This window comes from Amblyomma maculatum, chromosome 1 (assembly GCF_055883805.1).
Source record: "Amblyomma maculatum isolate TAMU_Amacu chromosome 1, ASM5588380v1, whole genome shotgun sequence".
NCBI lineage: Eukaryota > Metazoa > Arthropoda > Arachnida > Ixodida > Ixodidae > Amblyomma > Amblyomma maculatum.
In genome coordinates this window covers 1,537,931-1,556,757 of record NC_139344.1, presented here as the reverse complement: position 1 = coordinate 1,556,757, position 18,827 = coordinate 1,537,931, and the positions used below count along the sequence as shown (strand labels likewise).

The 18,827-nt window shown below is 44.1% G+C and overlaps 1 protein-coding gene across 2 annotated transcripts in view; it reads left to right on the top strand.

The window, feature by feature from the left end:
* The window catches only part of GABA-B-R1 (gamma-aminobutyric acid type B receptor subunit 1), a 62,468-nt gene extending 50,904 nt beyond the window's left edge, over nucleotides 1-11,564 (top strand). Inside the window, exons 17-18 of one of the 2 annotated variants that reach the window (XM_084587598.1) lie at nucleotides 779-868; nucleotides 9,124-11,564. In XM_084587598.1, the coding sequence (XP_084443724.1) occupies nucleotides 779-868; nucleotides 9,124-9,189 (156 nt within the window). In that variant the 3' untranslated portion in view covers nucleotides 9,190-11,564. Of the gene's footprint in view, nucleotides 1-778; nucleotides 4,847-9,123 lie in introns of those variants that run through there. The other variant, XM_084587597.1, reaches the window with a different exon arrangement.
* The last annotated feature ends 7,263 nt before the right edge of the window (nucleotides 11,565-18,827 follow it).

The window sequence follows — 18,827 nt, the reverse complement described above, 5'->3', positions numbered from 1 at the left end:
CCGACCCGAGCCCGTGCATAGCTCTAGCACATACACCGCTGTCCTGTTACCATGATGGCAGACTGGGCCAAAAGTACGCTTTGTTCATGAGTTGCTTGCCTGAGAACACCGACACTATGGTGCACAACCACGTGTTGCAGTGGAAAAAAGCTAAACTTCAGTAGCACATACTACAAAGTTTGTTGGTAAGACATCTTCAGAAACTAATAACACAAAAATGTGAGACAGTCAAGAGAGCAAATACACAAGCACTAGCCCATAAGAGAAAGTCAAGATGAAAAGTTCTGAATTGGATATTTTCGTGCATGCTGCACAAATCGAAATGAGAGTTTTTGCCAAGTTTGCTTGAAAAGGACTTGTAGCTACGCATACTGAACACTGGGTGCAACTTCTTGAAATTTATTCCCGCCCATCACTTATATCATTTCCTGTATGCCGTTATTAAGCTATCATCTTCTTTATCTATTATTTCTTCTCAGTTCTGGAAGTAACATTGCAAAATTGGGTTAAACTTGTGCAACCCTGAGAATCCATCTCTGCTTCAAGGTAGTACTCTGAGTTGCTCTCAGGAGCAACCAACAACATAGTTTTAGCGGTATCTCCTTCTATGGCACACACAAGTTACATGGCACTAGTTATTAGACTTCATGTATGGGTCCATGCATAGCAACCCCTGGTAAAGGGCCATTTCTTTTATAATTTATGAGAAAAAATTTATAGCATTGTTTAGATCCGCAAAGGTAGCTGGCATCAATGCTGTCTATCCATTTCCTTGCAGAAGGAGGAGCAGATCCAAGTGCTGAACCAGAAGCTGCAGGAGCGCCAGCGGCTGGCCCACCAGACGGCACTGCCTGCCAGTGGGGAGCGGGTGCGCATTGCGCTGCCACCTACCTATGCAGACGGCCTGTTGGCCCCCAAGGAGCCCGTGGCCATTGATCCCGTCTCGGATTCTGGCTTTGTCACAGGCACCTCCCTGGTTGGCCGTGGCTCCCGCCTGTCCCGCTCAGATTTTGAATTCTCCGAATCATATCTTTAATCAGGCTGCACGAGCGGCTAATGTACAAATTTTCATAGGGCAAACGTGGGAGAAGCAGTGGCTTGCCTCAGTTGAGAATAGTTTTGTGCCCCCTTCCTTGCGGCCAGGACTGGTACCATTAATGGCATGTTTCTACTTGGCTCAATCTTTATTCATCCTCATAAAAGAAAGACATCAAAAGTGCATCTTGCACATTGCAGTACAGGAGATAAGTGTGGAATAGCAGACAGCTACTAGAAGGTGAAGTACTGAGTTCATTCGTTGAAAGGAGAAAAAGCCTGTCTGGCTTAATCGTGGGCATTCCATGGTCTAGGTTGAGTAGACAATCCTTTTGCTTTTCTTTTTTTTCTACCTTTTTTCCCACTTGAATTTTAAATTTGTTATTACTTTTTTCATCAGTGTGGCATTTATTTACCATTGCTGGTTTTCTATTTTTGCTTTGAATTTGTTTCTCATTGAAAAAAAAAGAAAAATCAGTGCTTTGCTTCACTTCAGTCACCTTCATTCTCATTGTAATCACCTTATCCTTCCATATTTCAATTTTCTTTTCTTTTCTTTTTATTTTTTTGCACTAAGTCTTTTGTTATAAGAGTACTTACTAGCCACTTTGTTACTCCTGGCTTTTCTCACTGACATCCACAACTGAGTTCATAGTTAGAATGGAGGATGGCCAATGGTAGAGCACGGTTGCTGGAATTCTGTCGACAGCGCGCAAATGGTATATGTTCCATCTCCACTATTATGTGGCGCTCCCCTTAAGTTTCCCACTCGGTAGAAAACTCTCCAAAAAATTCTAAAAAAATTTGCCACTTCACTGTCATCTCACTTCTGCTAAATGACGGCTGGCTCCTTTTCGGGCATACCGCTATCTGAATGGCGTCCTCCTCTTTCTTGTTCTGCCTTCCCCTGCATGCAGTGATGCTTGTTGGTGAATGTTCATTATTACCTTTTAAACAGCGTTAAAAGTTTAGGAGGGGTGTGCAAATACTCGAATACAAATTGAATGGCAAATTTTTGAGTAGTTCGATTCTTAAGTGGTCTCTAGTTTCACAAATATCTGCTACATTTAGCCAGAGACCTGCATTTTGCACTGAAGAGATTGTTTGCCTCATTATGTGTCATGCACATCAATCAATCAATCAATCAGTGAGTTTATTTTATGGCAGATGTGCACAACAGCTGAACATTCAACCCTTTTATGACCAAAGTCCACGCTGGTTGTAAAAAGTAATTGCTTGATGGGATTGAACCATTGAAGAAAGGTATTTTTATTTTTTTTTTTTATTGTTTGCGAAGCATAGACGCATAGGTGTCACTCACAAAGCAGGTCTAAAGCAAGGAGTCGGCCAACTGACTGCACCCTGACCCTGTATAGAAATGGGCAGCGCTATCGATTACAGTAACAAACAGCCGTTAGAATGAACTTGGCAAAATTGGAGTGTGTTTATACACAGCGAGAGAACAAGGTGCACCAAGAATTTTTGCTCATACAAAAGGAACTTCACAAAGAACTTGTTTGTTCTAAAAATACAACATTGATAAATTTTTCTTTCAAAAACCACATAGATGTACGTATAGCATTATCATTCAGTGAGCAAAGGAAATCCCACATTTTATATTTAAAACCCTGAAGCGGTAACTGCATGAGGCAACAGGCCCTAGCGATCCGTCGCGCGCCGCCGCCGCCAACGCCTGCCGTTGTCGCTGGTGCATACTGCACGGAGCGACGGGGTTCAGTGACAGAGAGGCGTGTTTTCAGCGTTGCTGTTACCGCCGCCTCATCATTCGGTCAAGCGGATGTGCAATCACGCTATATCCCATTTCTAGCACTAAACAGAATGAAGTAACAATGAAACACTGATGAAATTTATGTGTAGTAGCGCAGCGGTGCACTACTACACTAGCAGTGACTTTCTCCTGCTCCTTTCGAAAATTAACTATCTAGCCACACTAGCCCTTTTTTTTTTCTTTTACTACCCTTACAAGCTTTTACTGAATTGTCTCGATGCACTCATCAGGCGAAGTCAGAGCGTGCAGGCACCAGGTTCTTCGCCCAAACCATACTAGGAAAACCAACTTCACATGCAAAAACAAACAAAAAAAGCCAGAACGGAAGTTGAACACCACAAAGCCTTCTGCGATTGGCTGCCTCACGAGCTGCTTCCGGGCGACACGTGAAATTTCCTAAAAACCCAGAAACTGATTGACAGCGACGAGCGGCAATGCTTTGGCGGCCCTCAGCCCGTCGCGCGGCATGTCGCCGCAAATTGTCACCTCATGCGGTTAGCGCTTGAGCTCTAAAAGCACTCTTTCCTGCTTCTGCTGGGATACTCTGTACATAAAAGCGTGATCAAAGGTGGTGTTTTTTAGTTTGCTATAATTGGTCCTTGGAATGTTGACAATATTGGACATTGTACTTAAATGACCAGTATTTTTGCTGCAGCAATTGGCCACAAATGCACCATGTTTTAACTGTTTGCAGTATGTACCCAACCATTTTAAGCGTGTTGCTGAGAATAGGAATACAGTAAAAGCTAGTTTATTTTACTCCCGTTAATTCAGATATTTGATCAAGATAGTGATGCCTGTGTAAATCTGTGGCATGTTCTTGTTCTTGTTCCTGTGTGTGCAGTACCCCTTATATGTATCATGCTTGACTGACTTGCCCAGCAACGCACTCTCTTAAAGAAGCACCATTGTGAGGCACAAGTTGCAGCCCCTGGGGCAGAAAGCCGAAAATTAGGACATCACAGCTTGTGATTCGTAAATAGGAGCTTGACTGACGAATTCTAACTGGATAAGGTCATTTAAAGTCTACAATATAACAGCTGCTTGCGTCCATCATTCAGCCTTTGGCACAAATATTTTGTTTCTATACCCTTGCCAATGCTGCTTTATGTTCTTTCTTTGCCCATGACCACCCATCACAGCACTAATCTGTGTCTTTCACTACTGCCGCTGCAATGACTTTGGCTAGCCTGGGTTGCATTCTGTGCTCCACTTGCCTGAAGTGCATGTTGTCGTCCCTGTTACATACATGCACACCCTGTACTGGCCTGCACACTCGGAAGTATTTGCAGCACACCAGTCAAAGGCTGTAAAGCTGCAAAAAGCTAATGAGTGTCCGCATTGGCCATTATTTGAAAGTTGGCAATTTCTCAATTGTCTAGATGCTGTCAGCCTGAAATTTGCGTAACACCATCCAAAATTTCCCAAAAAATATGCTCGATCGAAATGAGTACCAGCAGTCTTTCTAATTTTAGAAACAATGCACTTTGGACAGAAAGCAATTGTTATTCTTTTCTCGAGCCTACTTGAGTTGGCTCATGCTTCTATTTCACGGTGCTGCTGTTGGCAGTCTGCGCTTGTTGTGCTCTAGCTGCATTTTCACATGCCAGCTTCATGTAGCTAATGCATTTTGCTTGCACACCAAACAAGGCCACCAGATGTACACACAGCGGCTATCCAAGGTTCAAAACAGCGATTGCAATATGAATGGACACCTTGAGGTAGTGGCAAGGTCAGGGTTACTATGAGCACAACGACCATACATGGCCTTGGGCAGAGCATTATTCCTGGAACTAAAAGTAGAGGGAAAAGGGCTGTTAGCTATTGTTGGGAACAACTTTCTGTGGCTATACAGCAAAAGCTACAGAACCAAAATGCACCAGTTCACTGTGCAGCAGCAGAGTGGAATCTACTCTGGAATATTATACCACTGTGAAGTTATTCATGTTATTGCATCAAAATTATACACAGTACCAACTCGTAGTACAGCGTTAGTGTAGAACAGTGTATCATTAGTATAATGCACCGTTCTCATGCTGATGGCAGCGCTGCCTGTATGGGCGGTATCTGCCCTGTGTACTTTCCAGTGAGTTTGTTTTAACAACTCGTGATGTGTGGGTGATTGATTAGTGACAAATTTATGTTCACATAGGCCTTCAATTATGTTGAACATATTTTTTCATATTTGATGGCTCACAAACTATTATTAATTCAGTGTAAAAGAAGGACTGAAACCAAAACAGTAACTAAGGCCATATATGTCAGTATGTAGTAGCACTGTGAGGAAAGCCTCGCCCCCACAGCCTTGGCTGCATATTCACAGAAAACTGTCCCCAAGTGTAGTCATATTGTAGTTTATTATCAAAGTGTAATTTATTGGCACATACATAACCAAGGCTCATAAAAAATTAAAAAAAATGGCATTGAAGACGACTACAACAGAGACAAAGACAATGCTGCACTGACTCTCCTGCCATTTTTATGATTTTTGACCAACTATTACAATGATCTGCCTTATTATTGTAACAAAGGCTGTCGTGCACCAAACACAGATTGAAAAGTTTGCTGGTTTTTCTCTAAACTGTGCTGGCTGTTCTTAAAATGAAGTTTGGTGGAATTACAAATGAGGGAAGCGGCAATACCTAACCCTGTACCTTTAATTTCTCGGCTCTTGTTCTGCAGTTCGAAAATTGTTATATAAAAATATTTACTCGATAGGCTGCTCAGCTTTCAGATTTTTCACATAACGTAGAGTTCAGTGTTGCTTTAAGAAGGAAAGCAAAACGGTATATGATTTTGGTTATGGATATAATGTGAGCAACCCACAGAAAACTAAAAGTCCCTTAGTACTGTTTATTTTAGTGTTACCATTTGCACTGAGATGCAAGACGACCAGTGTAGAAAGACTATACGTTCATTCAACGATTCTTGGTTAAAGAGCTCTGTGGTTTACAAGGTAGATCTTTTCTTATGTGCGCCTGAATTGCTTGGCAAGCCAAAACTAAGCAAAAGAGTGCCACTCATTTGAGTGTGGAACAAAGGGCATGACTCCATTTTAATGCCTCAGTGCTGCACCCTCCTGTGGAGCTGTCTGCTGTCCGATCTCTGCTGTGCCTGCTCTGCACATTGTCTCGTTAGAGGCACCACTTCTACTCAAAAGCACATGATAAGAACATACTTAATTAAATCTAAACATTAATGCATTAAATGACGTATTTTGAGATAAACATGTTGTTACTAAGAGCAGTGCGTAAAGGAAAGATTTATGTTGGTGCTCCCAATCTTCTTAGTATGATTACTGCTTCCTTTTCAATCGCAGTAGCATTTCCATGCGACATATGTGATGCTTCCAATCCCATCATTGCAGTGTGTAGGTGCAGATTTAGGACTGTTCCAGCCCTGCTGTGATTATCCCACCCGGTGAACCAATCAAAGCAGGAAACTATCGGTCATGGCAGTTGCATCGCTAAATGATAGTATGAGGAAGAGCTACACCGACTCGAAAGATTCTGGTAGAAACGATATCCTAGCTACTGTAGCAAGCGGGTGTATTTTGTTCTGCTTCAATTAAGGTGCTGGTATGTATACTTTACTGTTCATTACGGCACATGTGGAATTCGGGGGATGTGCAGAGCAGGAACCAATTAAGTTGGCCAGTTAGTCATGTGCTGGAGACGTGCAGTAATTAAGTGAAGTATTCGTACAGCCTGGGTTGTCCACCTGTTATACTGTGCAAACGTACGCTTTGGCATGTAGAGAAATTAGCTTTTTCAGCAAGCCTTGAATGTGCTTAGCGAGTCAACTTAGTAAAGTAGATTTGCATGTACTGTAGCAAATGCCCCAATAATTTTGGTGATTCGCTGCAGTTTGTTTTGGTTGTGTTTGTTTGTTGTCTAGCATTTGGAATCAGTAGTTTGTGTATTGGTTTGTTTGTCCAAGCATTACTTGTTTGATGCAATCTATGCATTTTCTTTATTGTTTGTGAAGTACAGAGATTAATCTCTCTGCCTATTCATACTCTGATTGAAGGTTAAACTTATGCTGCAGTGCGTGTGGCAGTTACTGCTGCTTTGTATTCTCAGCAAATCCTTTGTGTCACTCCTTTAACCTTCCAAGGTCACACATTTCAGTGCTAGAATGCCAGCATGCTGTACTCGGTGTTTTTGAGCACCATGCTCGAATTTACATGTTGACATTTATGTTTTGTGAACCAAGTGTATAGAAAAAAGTGATCTCCGCAGAGTATTTTATGCATATTCGAAAGTTACCTTTTTAAGGAAGCATCTTTTAGGTGCTTTTATGTTCAAAAATCTCTCTCTTACATTCGTACAGGGTGTCACTTAATACTTTTGTTCTGTGTTATTTGATATGTCACATCTGTTTTGTTGCTTGATGCAAACCGAGGCTATGTTTGTACTAAAGTTGTAGTCATTGCAGCTGGAGTGCTGTGATGTCATTGGCCATCTAATCAAATGGGAGCATGCCAGCTCATTGTGATATTTACTCGCAGTCTGTGTTTCTGCAGTCATTGCCTGAAGATAGCCTAGCCTTGCTAGATCTTGTCCTTCAAACTTGGCTCTGAAGGAGATGCACTCTTATATCAAATCATTGCATGTGGCTTTTCAAGTTTGCTTTTGTTTTCTCATTGCAATACACCTCGATTTATGCTGCATAGCGCAAAGCATACTTACATACTGACATGTGGCTTAGCGTTCAGTGACCTCAGTTTTTTGCATCTTACAGGACTTGGTTCAGAAATGAACTAGAATGTAATCACTTATCATTGAAGGATCACGCAAAGTGAAATTCAGCTCAGATTAGCAATTAGTGCTGAAGAGTTCAAAATTAGGTGAAGTACTCAATAAAACATATAAAAATTTTTTATAGTTGACAGAAACAATCAAAAGCAAGCTCGCACGGCTAAAAGCATCTGCTTGTTTCCTGTTGAACAAAGATTTCGTAATGCCTATACATGTAATCACTGCTGTACAGCCATAATCACTGATTGACAGCCCTAAAGGTGGTCGAGTCCAAAACAATCGGAACTATGACTGTGCGCATGCCTACAGTTAATAATGAGTGCAAGTAACAGATCCTTAATTCTGGGGGCCTGTAGCTCACTGAAGTATGTAATTCTCCAACTCGAAAGCATAAAGTTGTTTTCAAAAGGAACTCCCCACAAAACTTTTTTTTTTTTTTACTCCTGAATTCAAATTAAGCAGATTCTGAAACATGCCTCAAGGGAAAGAAACTAATGCGTACTGTGCAGTGTTTGCTTGGCAGTAGTAAAATTAACACTCACAGTCAGAAGCAAAGCATCTGCAACTAGTGGTGCACAAATGTTAGAGTGAAACGGCTGCGAAATAAAGCAAAAACGGGAGACCACCTTTATAAATGCTTGCTTAATGTGGGAAAGGACAGCATAGTAACCTACAAAAATGCCTGTGATGCCATTCCAGTGCCTGTGTTTAACAGAAAGTTCAGAAGTCAAAGAAAATGGCTTCAAATGAGCTTGATTTCAGAACTTGATTATTTGTACACCCCTATTTGCTGTCATTTTAAAGGGACACTAAAGGGCAATAATGGATGAAGTTAGGTTGAGAGATTAGTATTCCAAAGTTACAAATATCTAATTTTTACCAAGAATGCAGTTCGGGTGCGCCAGAAATATTGCAAAAGCGAGACGTTTAGCAATGCTTCTCAAGGATTCTGGTAACTGTACCCAGTCAAATGGTCGTGAGAATTCTTCATAGGAAGAAAGCAGTGCGATGAGTGCTGCTAGTGCCTGGGATTTAGGAAGTACCATGGTCTTCACATGTGGTGCATGATAGAATAATGCAGGAGAGTTTAAGAAGCATGAACCAAGCACAATTTTCATGGTCATTTGTGCTCTTTCTGAATGGTGAAGCTTACAACATGAAGGATGGTAAACGTGGTGCCATCTGTTGATAAATATAACAGACTGGTAGACAGGGAGGTTATGTTTTCACTAATTTTTTCATAGTCGGGAGCTCAGAATGTCACACATCATAAAACTGATGGATCGCCTAAGTTGTAATAGGGTGAAAAGGGAAAGAGAAGAGGCAGCTTTATTTGCAACTCTCACCAACGCAGTCGCATTATCGCACAGTACCCCAAGGTAATTTATCGTCCTAGAAGAGCTTGGCTCCATAAAATTTCCCTTTAGTGTCTCTTTAAGCTTTGCTTCAAACTAAGTGCATTGTGCTAGACAGTTTAGGCAGGTATGTACATGTTTATTTCGTGCACTACAGTGCTATTTGCAACATTTTTTTTTGCAGCTGGGAGACACGAGCCAAGTCGGGACTGTCTTGCCAGTACATTATGTTCGGGAGCCACGGATGTAAACAAAAGTTCTTGACAGTATTGTTACAATTTTAGACCACGCTGTGATGATAGTTTAATTGGTGTTACTGGGGTTGGTGTTGTATAAAGAATAATATGATCAAAAAATGTTTTGTTATCAAAACGGTGTTTCTTGGTGCTGTCATGTTACTAAAGGTAGATTCACATGACGGACCAAATCGCTGATTTGGAATATGGGTCATGCACCAGTGGCGTGATGTCACGGGTCGACACTAACTTATGTGTGTGCATGAATGGGACATACCAGTAAAAGCAAGACACATTTTTACCCTGATTCTTGCTGCAGACGGGTGCAAATTTAGGACGAGAAAATTTCTGGATAGAAATGGGCACAAAAATTTCAGAAGGCTCATTTTGATTCACTGGTGTTTGCTGGCCAAGCTGGGTTTTTCTGATTTGTCATGTGAATGCTTTCAGAGGCTATTCGGTGGTCACAATGTCACTAACTCACCAACAAACACGTCCGTCATGTGAATCCACTTCAGATGTTACAGAAACGAAGAATTTTTGTGCTTTGTGAATCGAGATATTGCTGTTGGACTACTTCCCTGTGCTAATGAGGCATCAAGCCATGGTATATTTACAAGAAGGGGTTTCATCAGGTGGGTCAAATTTTGAACCTCTGATTGTCACATGGAAGTAAGCCGGCATTTTGGATGTCCGTTACGTGGCAACCAAGCTAGTATTGTTGATGAACTGCTGTCACGCACATGCTACCGATGCTCGTGCGTATAAATCTCCGGATATAGTCAAGTCGCAAAGCATGTAAAAATTTCATTAATTTTTTAAACCATGCAGCGTTTATTTCAGTGTCACTTGGCTCGTGCAAGCCTTTTTGAGCCTTTTTTTTTTTTATCTTTAACTAGGGTTGAAGAGAGTGTGAGCATGCTCGGAGAGAAGTGTTCAGCAAGGTAGCCTCAGGTAAGAATTCTCCTGCAGCGGACAAATGAATTGAAAAAGCAACATTACTGAAGCAGACTGCATCATTTATCTTTGTTGCTCTTATCACTACACTCAGCCTGGCACTTTCTTGGTTTTGCAAGACTTCAGTTAAGGTCATTATTCTGTACATTGTTGAGCCTTGAAACACTTATTACTTTTTTTATTTGCGCGTTCCTATCTAGCCACTCAGGACAGGCTGCGATGATTACAGGCGTAACAAAGCCTTATGCAATTTGAAAGCTGGGCTTAATCTAACAGGATTGAAGTGCTCTAGCTTAGCAGTTTTTTTTTTCTTTTTTTTTTTCTTTCTTCTTCTTCTTCTGAGAAGGCTTTAGAAAAGGAACTGTAGTATGCCTCTCCCTTAAGGTCCTTTATCCTGCACTGTCACTTTTAAAAAAAAAGCTGGCCACCAATGCACAGAGAAAATTTATGCAGCCGATATGCAAGCAGTCATTTTCATATTGCTTTAAACTGTATGGCTTGACATTTAGGGAGTATGGCTCTACCCGAATGAAAGGTATTGCTTTGTTCTCTGTTACATCCATAAATGGCTTGATCAAAATGTCACCTTTGAAAAAGTTTTAAGGTATGTGTGCATTGTAAATATGTTCCTGCATGCTTCAGCGCCTTGTGGTTGTAAAGCATTGTCCTTTCATATTCTGTTCTTCCATTTAGCTTTTTGTCATGCCATATGGAAGAATACTGACATTTTATGCATTCTGAATATTACTTATAATATGTTCTTAAGACTGCATTTTTGTCATCAGTAGCTTCTAGCTGGATAGTTGAGCTGCTTTATATTTCAGCGTAAGATGCCACGCACTCCGAATTGGGTGTTCAGTCTTCAACGTTCCAAATTACGTCATCAAAGCACTGTTCATTATTTAGGCAACCCTGTGGCAGTTAGAGAAATGTGCTAACCCCCTATGGCAGTGTTTGATGGTCTAGTCACGAAAGAAGTTTGGAAACTTTTCAGCCATGGTTAATTAAAAGTACAAGAATCACCAACTCCACACAACCTCAAAAGAGCATGTTGTGTCAATCTCTAGGAGCAAACTTGCATTCCTATTCTGATTGTATTTGTACCGACAGTGGCGACACCTCTGAAAGCAGAGATAGTTTTTGTATTTTAGAGATGCAGTTCTAACTGTAATGGATGATGTCTCCTGGAACATCTGTGTGCAATATGTTGTGCAGGTAAGAAGCTTCCCAGAAAAAATGAGGCTGCTGGTAAACGAAGATAAGCAATGCAAGTTGTGTTCTGAATGTCAAACAGCATAAAAAGCTTAAAGCATGTTTTTATATGCTGAGAGCAGAGGTACAGGGCATAATGCAGGGAAAGATGAAAAAAAATAACACTCTGGCTATGTCATAGTATCATATATGCCTGTAACCCCCCTCCCCTCCCCCCCCCCCCCCCCCCACTCCCAAACCTTGCATTGGCACATCCAGTGGCATATGATTTATTAGATCTGCCAGGGTACTAGGACTTTAAAGATAAGTGCAGAATGACATTTAATTGCTATGCTTTTTTTTTTTCCTGGTGCTTACTTTAGATCAGATGTGCGCAGACTGCTGTGTACCGCCTTAACATTAGGCGTAGGTTGTGAGAATGCTGGTGATAGTCTCATGTTTCTTGCTAGCAGCAGAGGCCCTTAGTGTGGAGCTTGTCCACCCGCTGTGTAGATAACTGTGAATAACACACTTGTACAGGTTGTTTACAAGGCTTTCCTTCTGGAGGTTCATAGCTTTACCCACCAAGCTTGTACCCTCTTATTACGGCTTCACTTTTAATCTGTTGCTCTGCAAATCTTGGGCTCTAGATCTGTCATTGACGTGTTGTTCGTTTTCATGGTAGGTTAGGGTTTTACAAAGATTGTTGTCTCGGTGCAGTAAAGAGCTTTGCACATGGTTACGGTGTGCTTAATGAAGGACGTGGTAATGTGCTGTGTTAGTGGTAATACACGTTAAGGCTCGTGCTAGAAACGAAATCTCCCTTAATGTTTTGTGAGCAGCCCATCCTGGAGAAATGTCCATTTTCTTTAGTTTAATTTTATTGCTCAAGTTTACATGCACAGCTTGCATCATTCATGAAGATGCTTTCATTACCTGTCATCCTTTGTTCAAAGCATAATCCTGTCATTTAATGTTCCAGAAGTTCATGTGACTGAGCAATGCATTGCTTTGCTTGGTTGGCACACTTGTCTGCCACTTAGAACCTTAGCATGGGCTGTGTCTATTAACAAAGGGGCCTAAAATCTGGCACACATGCCAAGAAAATGTTTTCACAATGCTTTCTTGCATACACAGAATAACAGTATCCATGGTGGCAAACTATGTACCACATGAGCAGGGATCATGTGCACTGAATGAAGAATCTCAACACTGCAGCAACATTGATTCAATCTGAATTACAGCAACAAGCTTTATTGGCTTTCCTAAAGCTCATATTGAAATAACTGTGCCTAGGGGCCCTGAGATCAAGGACTAGGATTATTTGTTTGAGATTAATGTCTAGTCACCAATACCGCAGGGCAGAAGTTGTTACAGCACTCTTTATCGAGGCACATGTAAGCAGTGTACTGCGAGTATAGCGCACCACATTTTATGTTACAGAGGTATTTTAGCATGTTATATAGTTTGTCTCTTTAAACAAGACTGCCTGACAGGTACATTATGGAAGGATTACATCTGGAAAGAGATGCAGTGCCATAAAATATTTTTGGCCTCATAACTGCAGAAGTCTTTTACTGGTTTCTGTGTCTGTTTTGACATGTTTTCTGGATCGTGTTCCTGGTGCCCACCAGTAATGGTTACGCACTGTGCCACACTGATTTTCTTTTTTCACCGTCTTAAGTGAATTGCTCTGAAAATTTGTTTAAACGCTAATGCATTCCTTTTTGGTAGTACACCAGTGTCTACTTGTGCATCACCTGTGTTTGTCATAAAGCTTCCCCATATTGCGTAAGTTTTGTAAGGTTTCTGTACTGCCAAACTTTAGCTGCCAATAAATTGCATTACGAAGGCAGTTTCATTCTTTGCAATGTCTTTATTCTCCACACAGAACAAAAAGTGTCTGTACAATATTTGCAACACACTTAGTGATGCAAGAACCCTACACAATTCCATGGCGTTTTAGAACAAAAGTTCTAGGATGAACATCCCAGTTTCACCTGGCTCAAACTCAAAGGTCTTCAATCCAAACCAAGGTCAAACTAAGCACACGCCCCAAGACTAACAATGTATGTAAAAAAAATGGTTTATAGGAAAGGAAAGGTGCAGGAACTGACAATTCTTCGTGGACACCTGAACTGCACCGTAAGGGAAGGGGAAAGTGGGATTGAGAGAGACAGTGGTATAGTGGAGTGCTCCAGAATAATTTTGATCACCTGGAGATTTTTAACATTTGCTGACATCGCAAAAAGCACGGAAGTCTCCGCACTTCACATCGAACCGTGGCCGCCGCATTTCAGGTTTGCACCCGGGAACTCTGATTCAGTAGCCAGGTGTCTTAACCACTGAGTCACCGTGGTGGGTGCTTTCGCTCATAACTAGGTTTAGGTAAGGTTAGGGTTTTGTAATATTACTAATCTCGACAAATTCAATGCTCTGCTGCTCATGTAGAATGTACCACTGGTATGCCTAGTCGGGGTCGATATCAGCCATTGATAGCCACCTTCTTGATTTAGAAAGTAGTGGCTAATTTTGCATAAGTCAGTTCAACAAAATATGAAGTCTCAGTTAAGCTATAAAGCCAGTGTAACTGGACTGATCAAACCCGATGTTATGATAAAGCCTGGAGGATCACCAACCATTCTTACTGTTCTTTTTCCCTGTGCTGTTTCTAACCTCTGCAGTCATTTGTAGCGATTTTCATATCCACAAGGATACATCACAGTTTTCCCATTTGTTCTCGGAGCAGCGCACAGGCATAAATAAGAATGTCAAAATAAAAAATGGAATACAGTGACATACAATAAACTAGTCACTACAAGTGCTACACATGTTGCTCAAGGCGTTCTAGCAGTAACAAAAGATGGCCTTAGAACAAAGACAGCAGCTGTAACAGAATTTCATTACCATTTCAAACAAGCATAAAATTTACAATGAGTCTTAGATTAACCTCATAATGATGAAAACATTTATTGACACTGGCTTAGATTAAGGGAAGGGTGGTCGGGTCTCTAGTCCGGGACACCGTTGGTAAAAGCCGCTGCCCGTGCTCTTTCGACGAGGGTTCAGTGTTCCTCGAGGTCCGAGCTGGACAAGGCCGCCTCCCAGCCTTCCCACGTTGGCTGATTTATTATGTCAATACTGGTATTTTGTTGACAAGCCCATACCATATGGTATACGTTTGCCTTCTGGCCACAACCTCATTTTTTTACAGCCCTCCGATACCCTTGTAATTTACATTGGGGACTGCACTGATATTTATAATTCTCCCAACATTCCTGCTTCACCACACTTTGGCAACCAGTCCCGGTTTTTCTCTTCCTTGTCATGACAAGGTGGCTTTTGTGTTTGCAGCTACAGGATCAGATCCCGACCACAGAGGCCACATTTTGATAAATGCAAAAACTTGTATTTGCTACGCAATGCCAGCATGCATTAAAAAACCCTATTAATCGGGAACTCTCCACTATGGCATCTCCATCCCTCATAGCCCAGTTCGACTTCAGGACCTCGCATGCCAATGCCACTTTCTATTTAATATTCCCCAGGTTATGCTTGTTGGAAACTGTGGTAATGTGCCCCGAAAAGCAGATAGAGCTGTGCTTGGGAGTGTAGTAAACTGATAGTGCACACTCACCAAATCCCCTGCCCAATCTAGTGGATATAGACTCGAGCATGTCTTCAAGCAGACAATGCTATGGTGAACATAGAAGGGTCTTTCACAATCGCTCAATTAGCTCATGGTCAGCACTGTTTTTTTCACACATACGTGCAACAACTGCGCGTGCAACAACAGCGAAAAAAAAAAATTCGCTGCGTTTATCCTTTTGAGCACATGCACTCAAATTATTAATGCTGAATTCTGTCAGGAAATGCGATAAAATCGGCTTTCAAAACCTCACGGCAGCCACGAAATGCTCCCCTAAAAGAAGAATTTTGTTCGAAATTCCCGCGGGCGTTGCACTCGGCTGATTGCCACCATCTTGGGCTTGGTTAAAAGCTGTTTTCTTTGAGCGCAATTTATGGCAATTTTCGCTATTTCAAAATGGCTTTGCTCAAGCGGACTGGCTGCGCGCGCCGTTTTTCCGAAGGCCGTTTATGGTCTGATTAGCTTTTACGCGGCGCGCTTTTCAAGCGCGCCGTTCTGCGTCTCCCATTGGCTGGTATAATCGGCGCGTCATGTTTATTTTTTTTGTTGTTGTTGTTTTTTTTTCTTGCTGTTTCGCGTTCACCGCCGCGGCTGCCACTTCAGGCGCTTCTCGCGGTTTGCGCTCGTGTTTCTCGACGCACCGCTTTGTGCAGTTTTTCCTTATGATAGAGATGCCGGAAAAGATTAGGTCGTAACCGTGCACGCAACGAGCATTTGTAAGCCGTAAGAAACGGGCGTGGAACAAAAACCACAAGACGCCGGCCACCAGCGTGCCCTCAGGACTTGCGTTACAGCCATGCCAGACTTGTTAGATGTGTAGGGAACATCAACCACGCTGCCCGAAGACGACACCGCGGGTTCAAATTGCAGCGTGAATTGCATCTCGATCACGGTACACTAGGTTGACGCCACTGCCGTGTACTACTTTTTACGCAGTGGTCGGCGCAGAGTCCGTTCGGTCGGGAAAGTCCGCGACCCAACGCGAGTTTCACCTCGGCGTTAGCGCGGAATACGATACCGGTACCGAGTTTGTGATTGTGGACATAAAAGTGTTAAGCAATTTTATCGCGCACACGAAGCGCGGAAACTGCGGCGCGATCGCGAAGACGTGAGCGGTCGACCGCTGGAGTCTCGCAACGGACCTCAGCTGTAGCTCAGCTAGCTCGCCGATCGCTTTCGCGCTGTCCGCTGTCGGCGCGATTATTCCTGCTTTTTATCGCGTACTACTCTCACGCAGCGCATCCGCATATTTTACTGAGTACCCAACTGAAGTGCATATTGGTTCTTCCATTGTGGCAGCTCAGCGGTCAGCACACACACACACACACACACACACACACACACACACACACACACACACACACACACACACACACACACACACACACACACACACACACACACACACACACACACACACACACACACACACACACACACACACACACACACACACACACACAAATCCACGAATAACATACATACTGTGCGCCAGCTTAAAATGAAAATGCACTGTTTTCCGGTGGTTTCCCTGACATTTTTTTTATTTTTCCCGGTGCATGAAATTTCCCTGACAATTTCCAGTTTTCCTGGTTGCTAGTCGCCCTCTACAATGGTGCTATGCTTCTAAGCTAATGATAACATGGAAGTCATGTATCCACTGCTCACTCACTCGTCCTACGTTTTCAAATGCTTGCAATAAATAAAAGCAACCCATTAGTAATGGGTTATTACTTGTGGGAATTCTCGCGGGGCTGCGGCTCCGCTCTGAGAACCGAGGCCACACCGCTAGCTCCGACCACAGCCGTGGCCGTGAAGAACGTCACACCGAGGCAAACATAGCCAGCGGGCCAAGTTGTTTATTTGGGAACGCCCAATGTTCTTACTGGGTGTCATGGCAGCATCCGCTCGCTACGGCGTCGCGGCGTCGTCTCTCTGGGTGAAGCTGCTATCCACCGAGATGAGAGGGGAGGGGAAAGGAGGGGCCGTTCTCTTACCCCCGCGCTCTCCGCCACAGCACCGGAGGAAGGAGGCCAGAAGGGCAAAGATGGCTCCCCGAGAGAGAGGGTGTTCGCCGCGTTGTGCGGGCGAGGGAAATATTGAATTCCCACACCCTTCCTCCCTTAATCGTGACCTCTACCTGGGCGCCGTTTTCCCCTTTGAAGCTGCACGGCTGATCCCTCAGCAGTTCCATGCCGCAGGACAGGCGGCCAAAGCAGGAACGGCCGCCCCCGCGTCGGGCTGGCTCCGCAGGCCGCACAAATCCCTGCCGCTGCCGTCAAGGGGATGAAGAGGGGGCGAATTCCGCTAGCCCGCCATCCGGTCGCGTGCCGCCGGCACGCCCGCAGTGCGCTGATCGCCTGCGACGGCGCCGACTCCCCGCAAGTCGTAAATCAGGGCAGCAGGCTCCGTCCCTCCGCGTACAGGAACCACTCCGGCCTGCATATCTACACGGGTCGGGTTCTTCTCCAATTCGAGCTCGGATGCGAGCAGCTCCATGAACGAGCTCGAATTCGAGCTTTTTTTTTTCGGGGACCACTGTATGCCTGCGCAGCCATTGGGCTGGTAGACTTCAACTTCGCCGCTCCCCGCCGCCTGAATGCAGACAGCGTGGCCCATGCGTCCGCAGTGCCGGTGTCATAAATAAGGCCAGTCGGCGGGCTAGGTCCCTCTGAACGTGCTCAGCACAGGCTTCGCGTACAGGAACACTGCCGGCTTGTGTATCGACACGTGCCGGATAACTTCACACGAGACCGCTCGTGCCCTTGCGGTTGACATTAGGCGATTGCGCCTACTTTCCGCACTGTATCATCGCGGAAAGGACTGCCTTCCCTTCTATCCGCTCTCGCGAACTCGCGCTTCTGGCGTTTGTCCGTCGTCAGCTCAAGCTGCACAGGCAGCCGACGCCGCCGGCGCTGCTCTGCGTGGGTGACCTCCACGCTCGGAGCACTCCCCCTTCTTTCAGCGATCGCGCTGACGGAGGGTGATGTAGCGATGCCCACGGAGTAGCTGTGCGCGTGATCTCACATGCGCAGCGTTTGACAATCCTTCAGCGATTTCGCTGACTGTGGGTGCTACAGAGCCGCTGCTTGAGTGATTGCACTTGCGCGGCATTTTTCCCGTTGTCGCAGCGACTGCGCTGGATTCGGGTTTTGCAGCGGTACCCGTAGAGACCGCTCTCGGGATCGCTTGCCTATGCGCTGTTATGCGCATGCAGGGTCCGCTTCTACAGTTACTTTCAAAGGAAGTACTGTTGGCATGGGTCCGCCGACTCCGCCCGCCCCCTTTCTGCTTTGCAGCCGCGAAACAATCTCAGCAACCTCTAACGGTCCCACCCATCTGGGCGCTCGACTCGTCGCGATCTCGCGTTCACGTCGCTGGGTGCTCAATCATAGCTAGCCATCGGACTTGCAATGTTCTTACCGCGGCTGCGGTTCGCCTTTCCATTGGCATTGGCCGCAATTTCGCGCAATTACTTAGCGTAGTCGTCGACATTGGTCTCGGCCTTTGCGTTCATGCGCAGAGCTAAGGGAATGGCGTGCCAGTGCACATTCCGGTGGTTATGCGATTGCGCATATTCACCCTAGAGCGGCTGTATATTCCGATATCGGCGCTCGCTCCTTTGCGAATAACGGCTTTTCTGCCCTCATTTGAGGCGTCACTGCCTAGCACGTATTGTAGCAAAGCTTAATCATAGACCAGCAGGAAGTCTCCAACTCACTCGTAGCAATACCAGCTACACTAGAGTTAACGCCAACCACAGTACAAGTGGCTTCACAGCGCAATTTGGACTGAATCGTCGCGGGGTTCTGTCTCTTCAATAAGACTAGCGACCCTCTTACGACAAAAAAATAA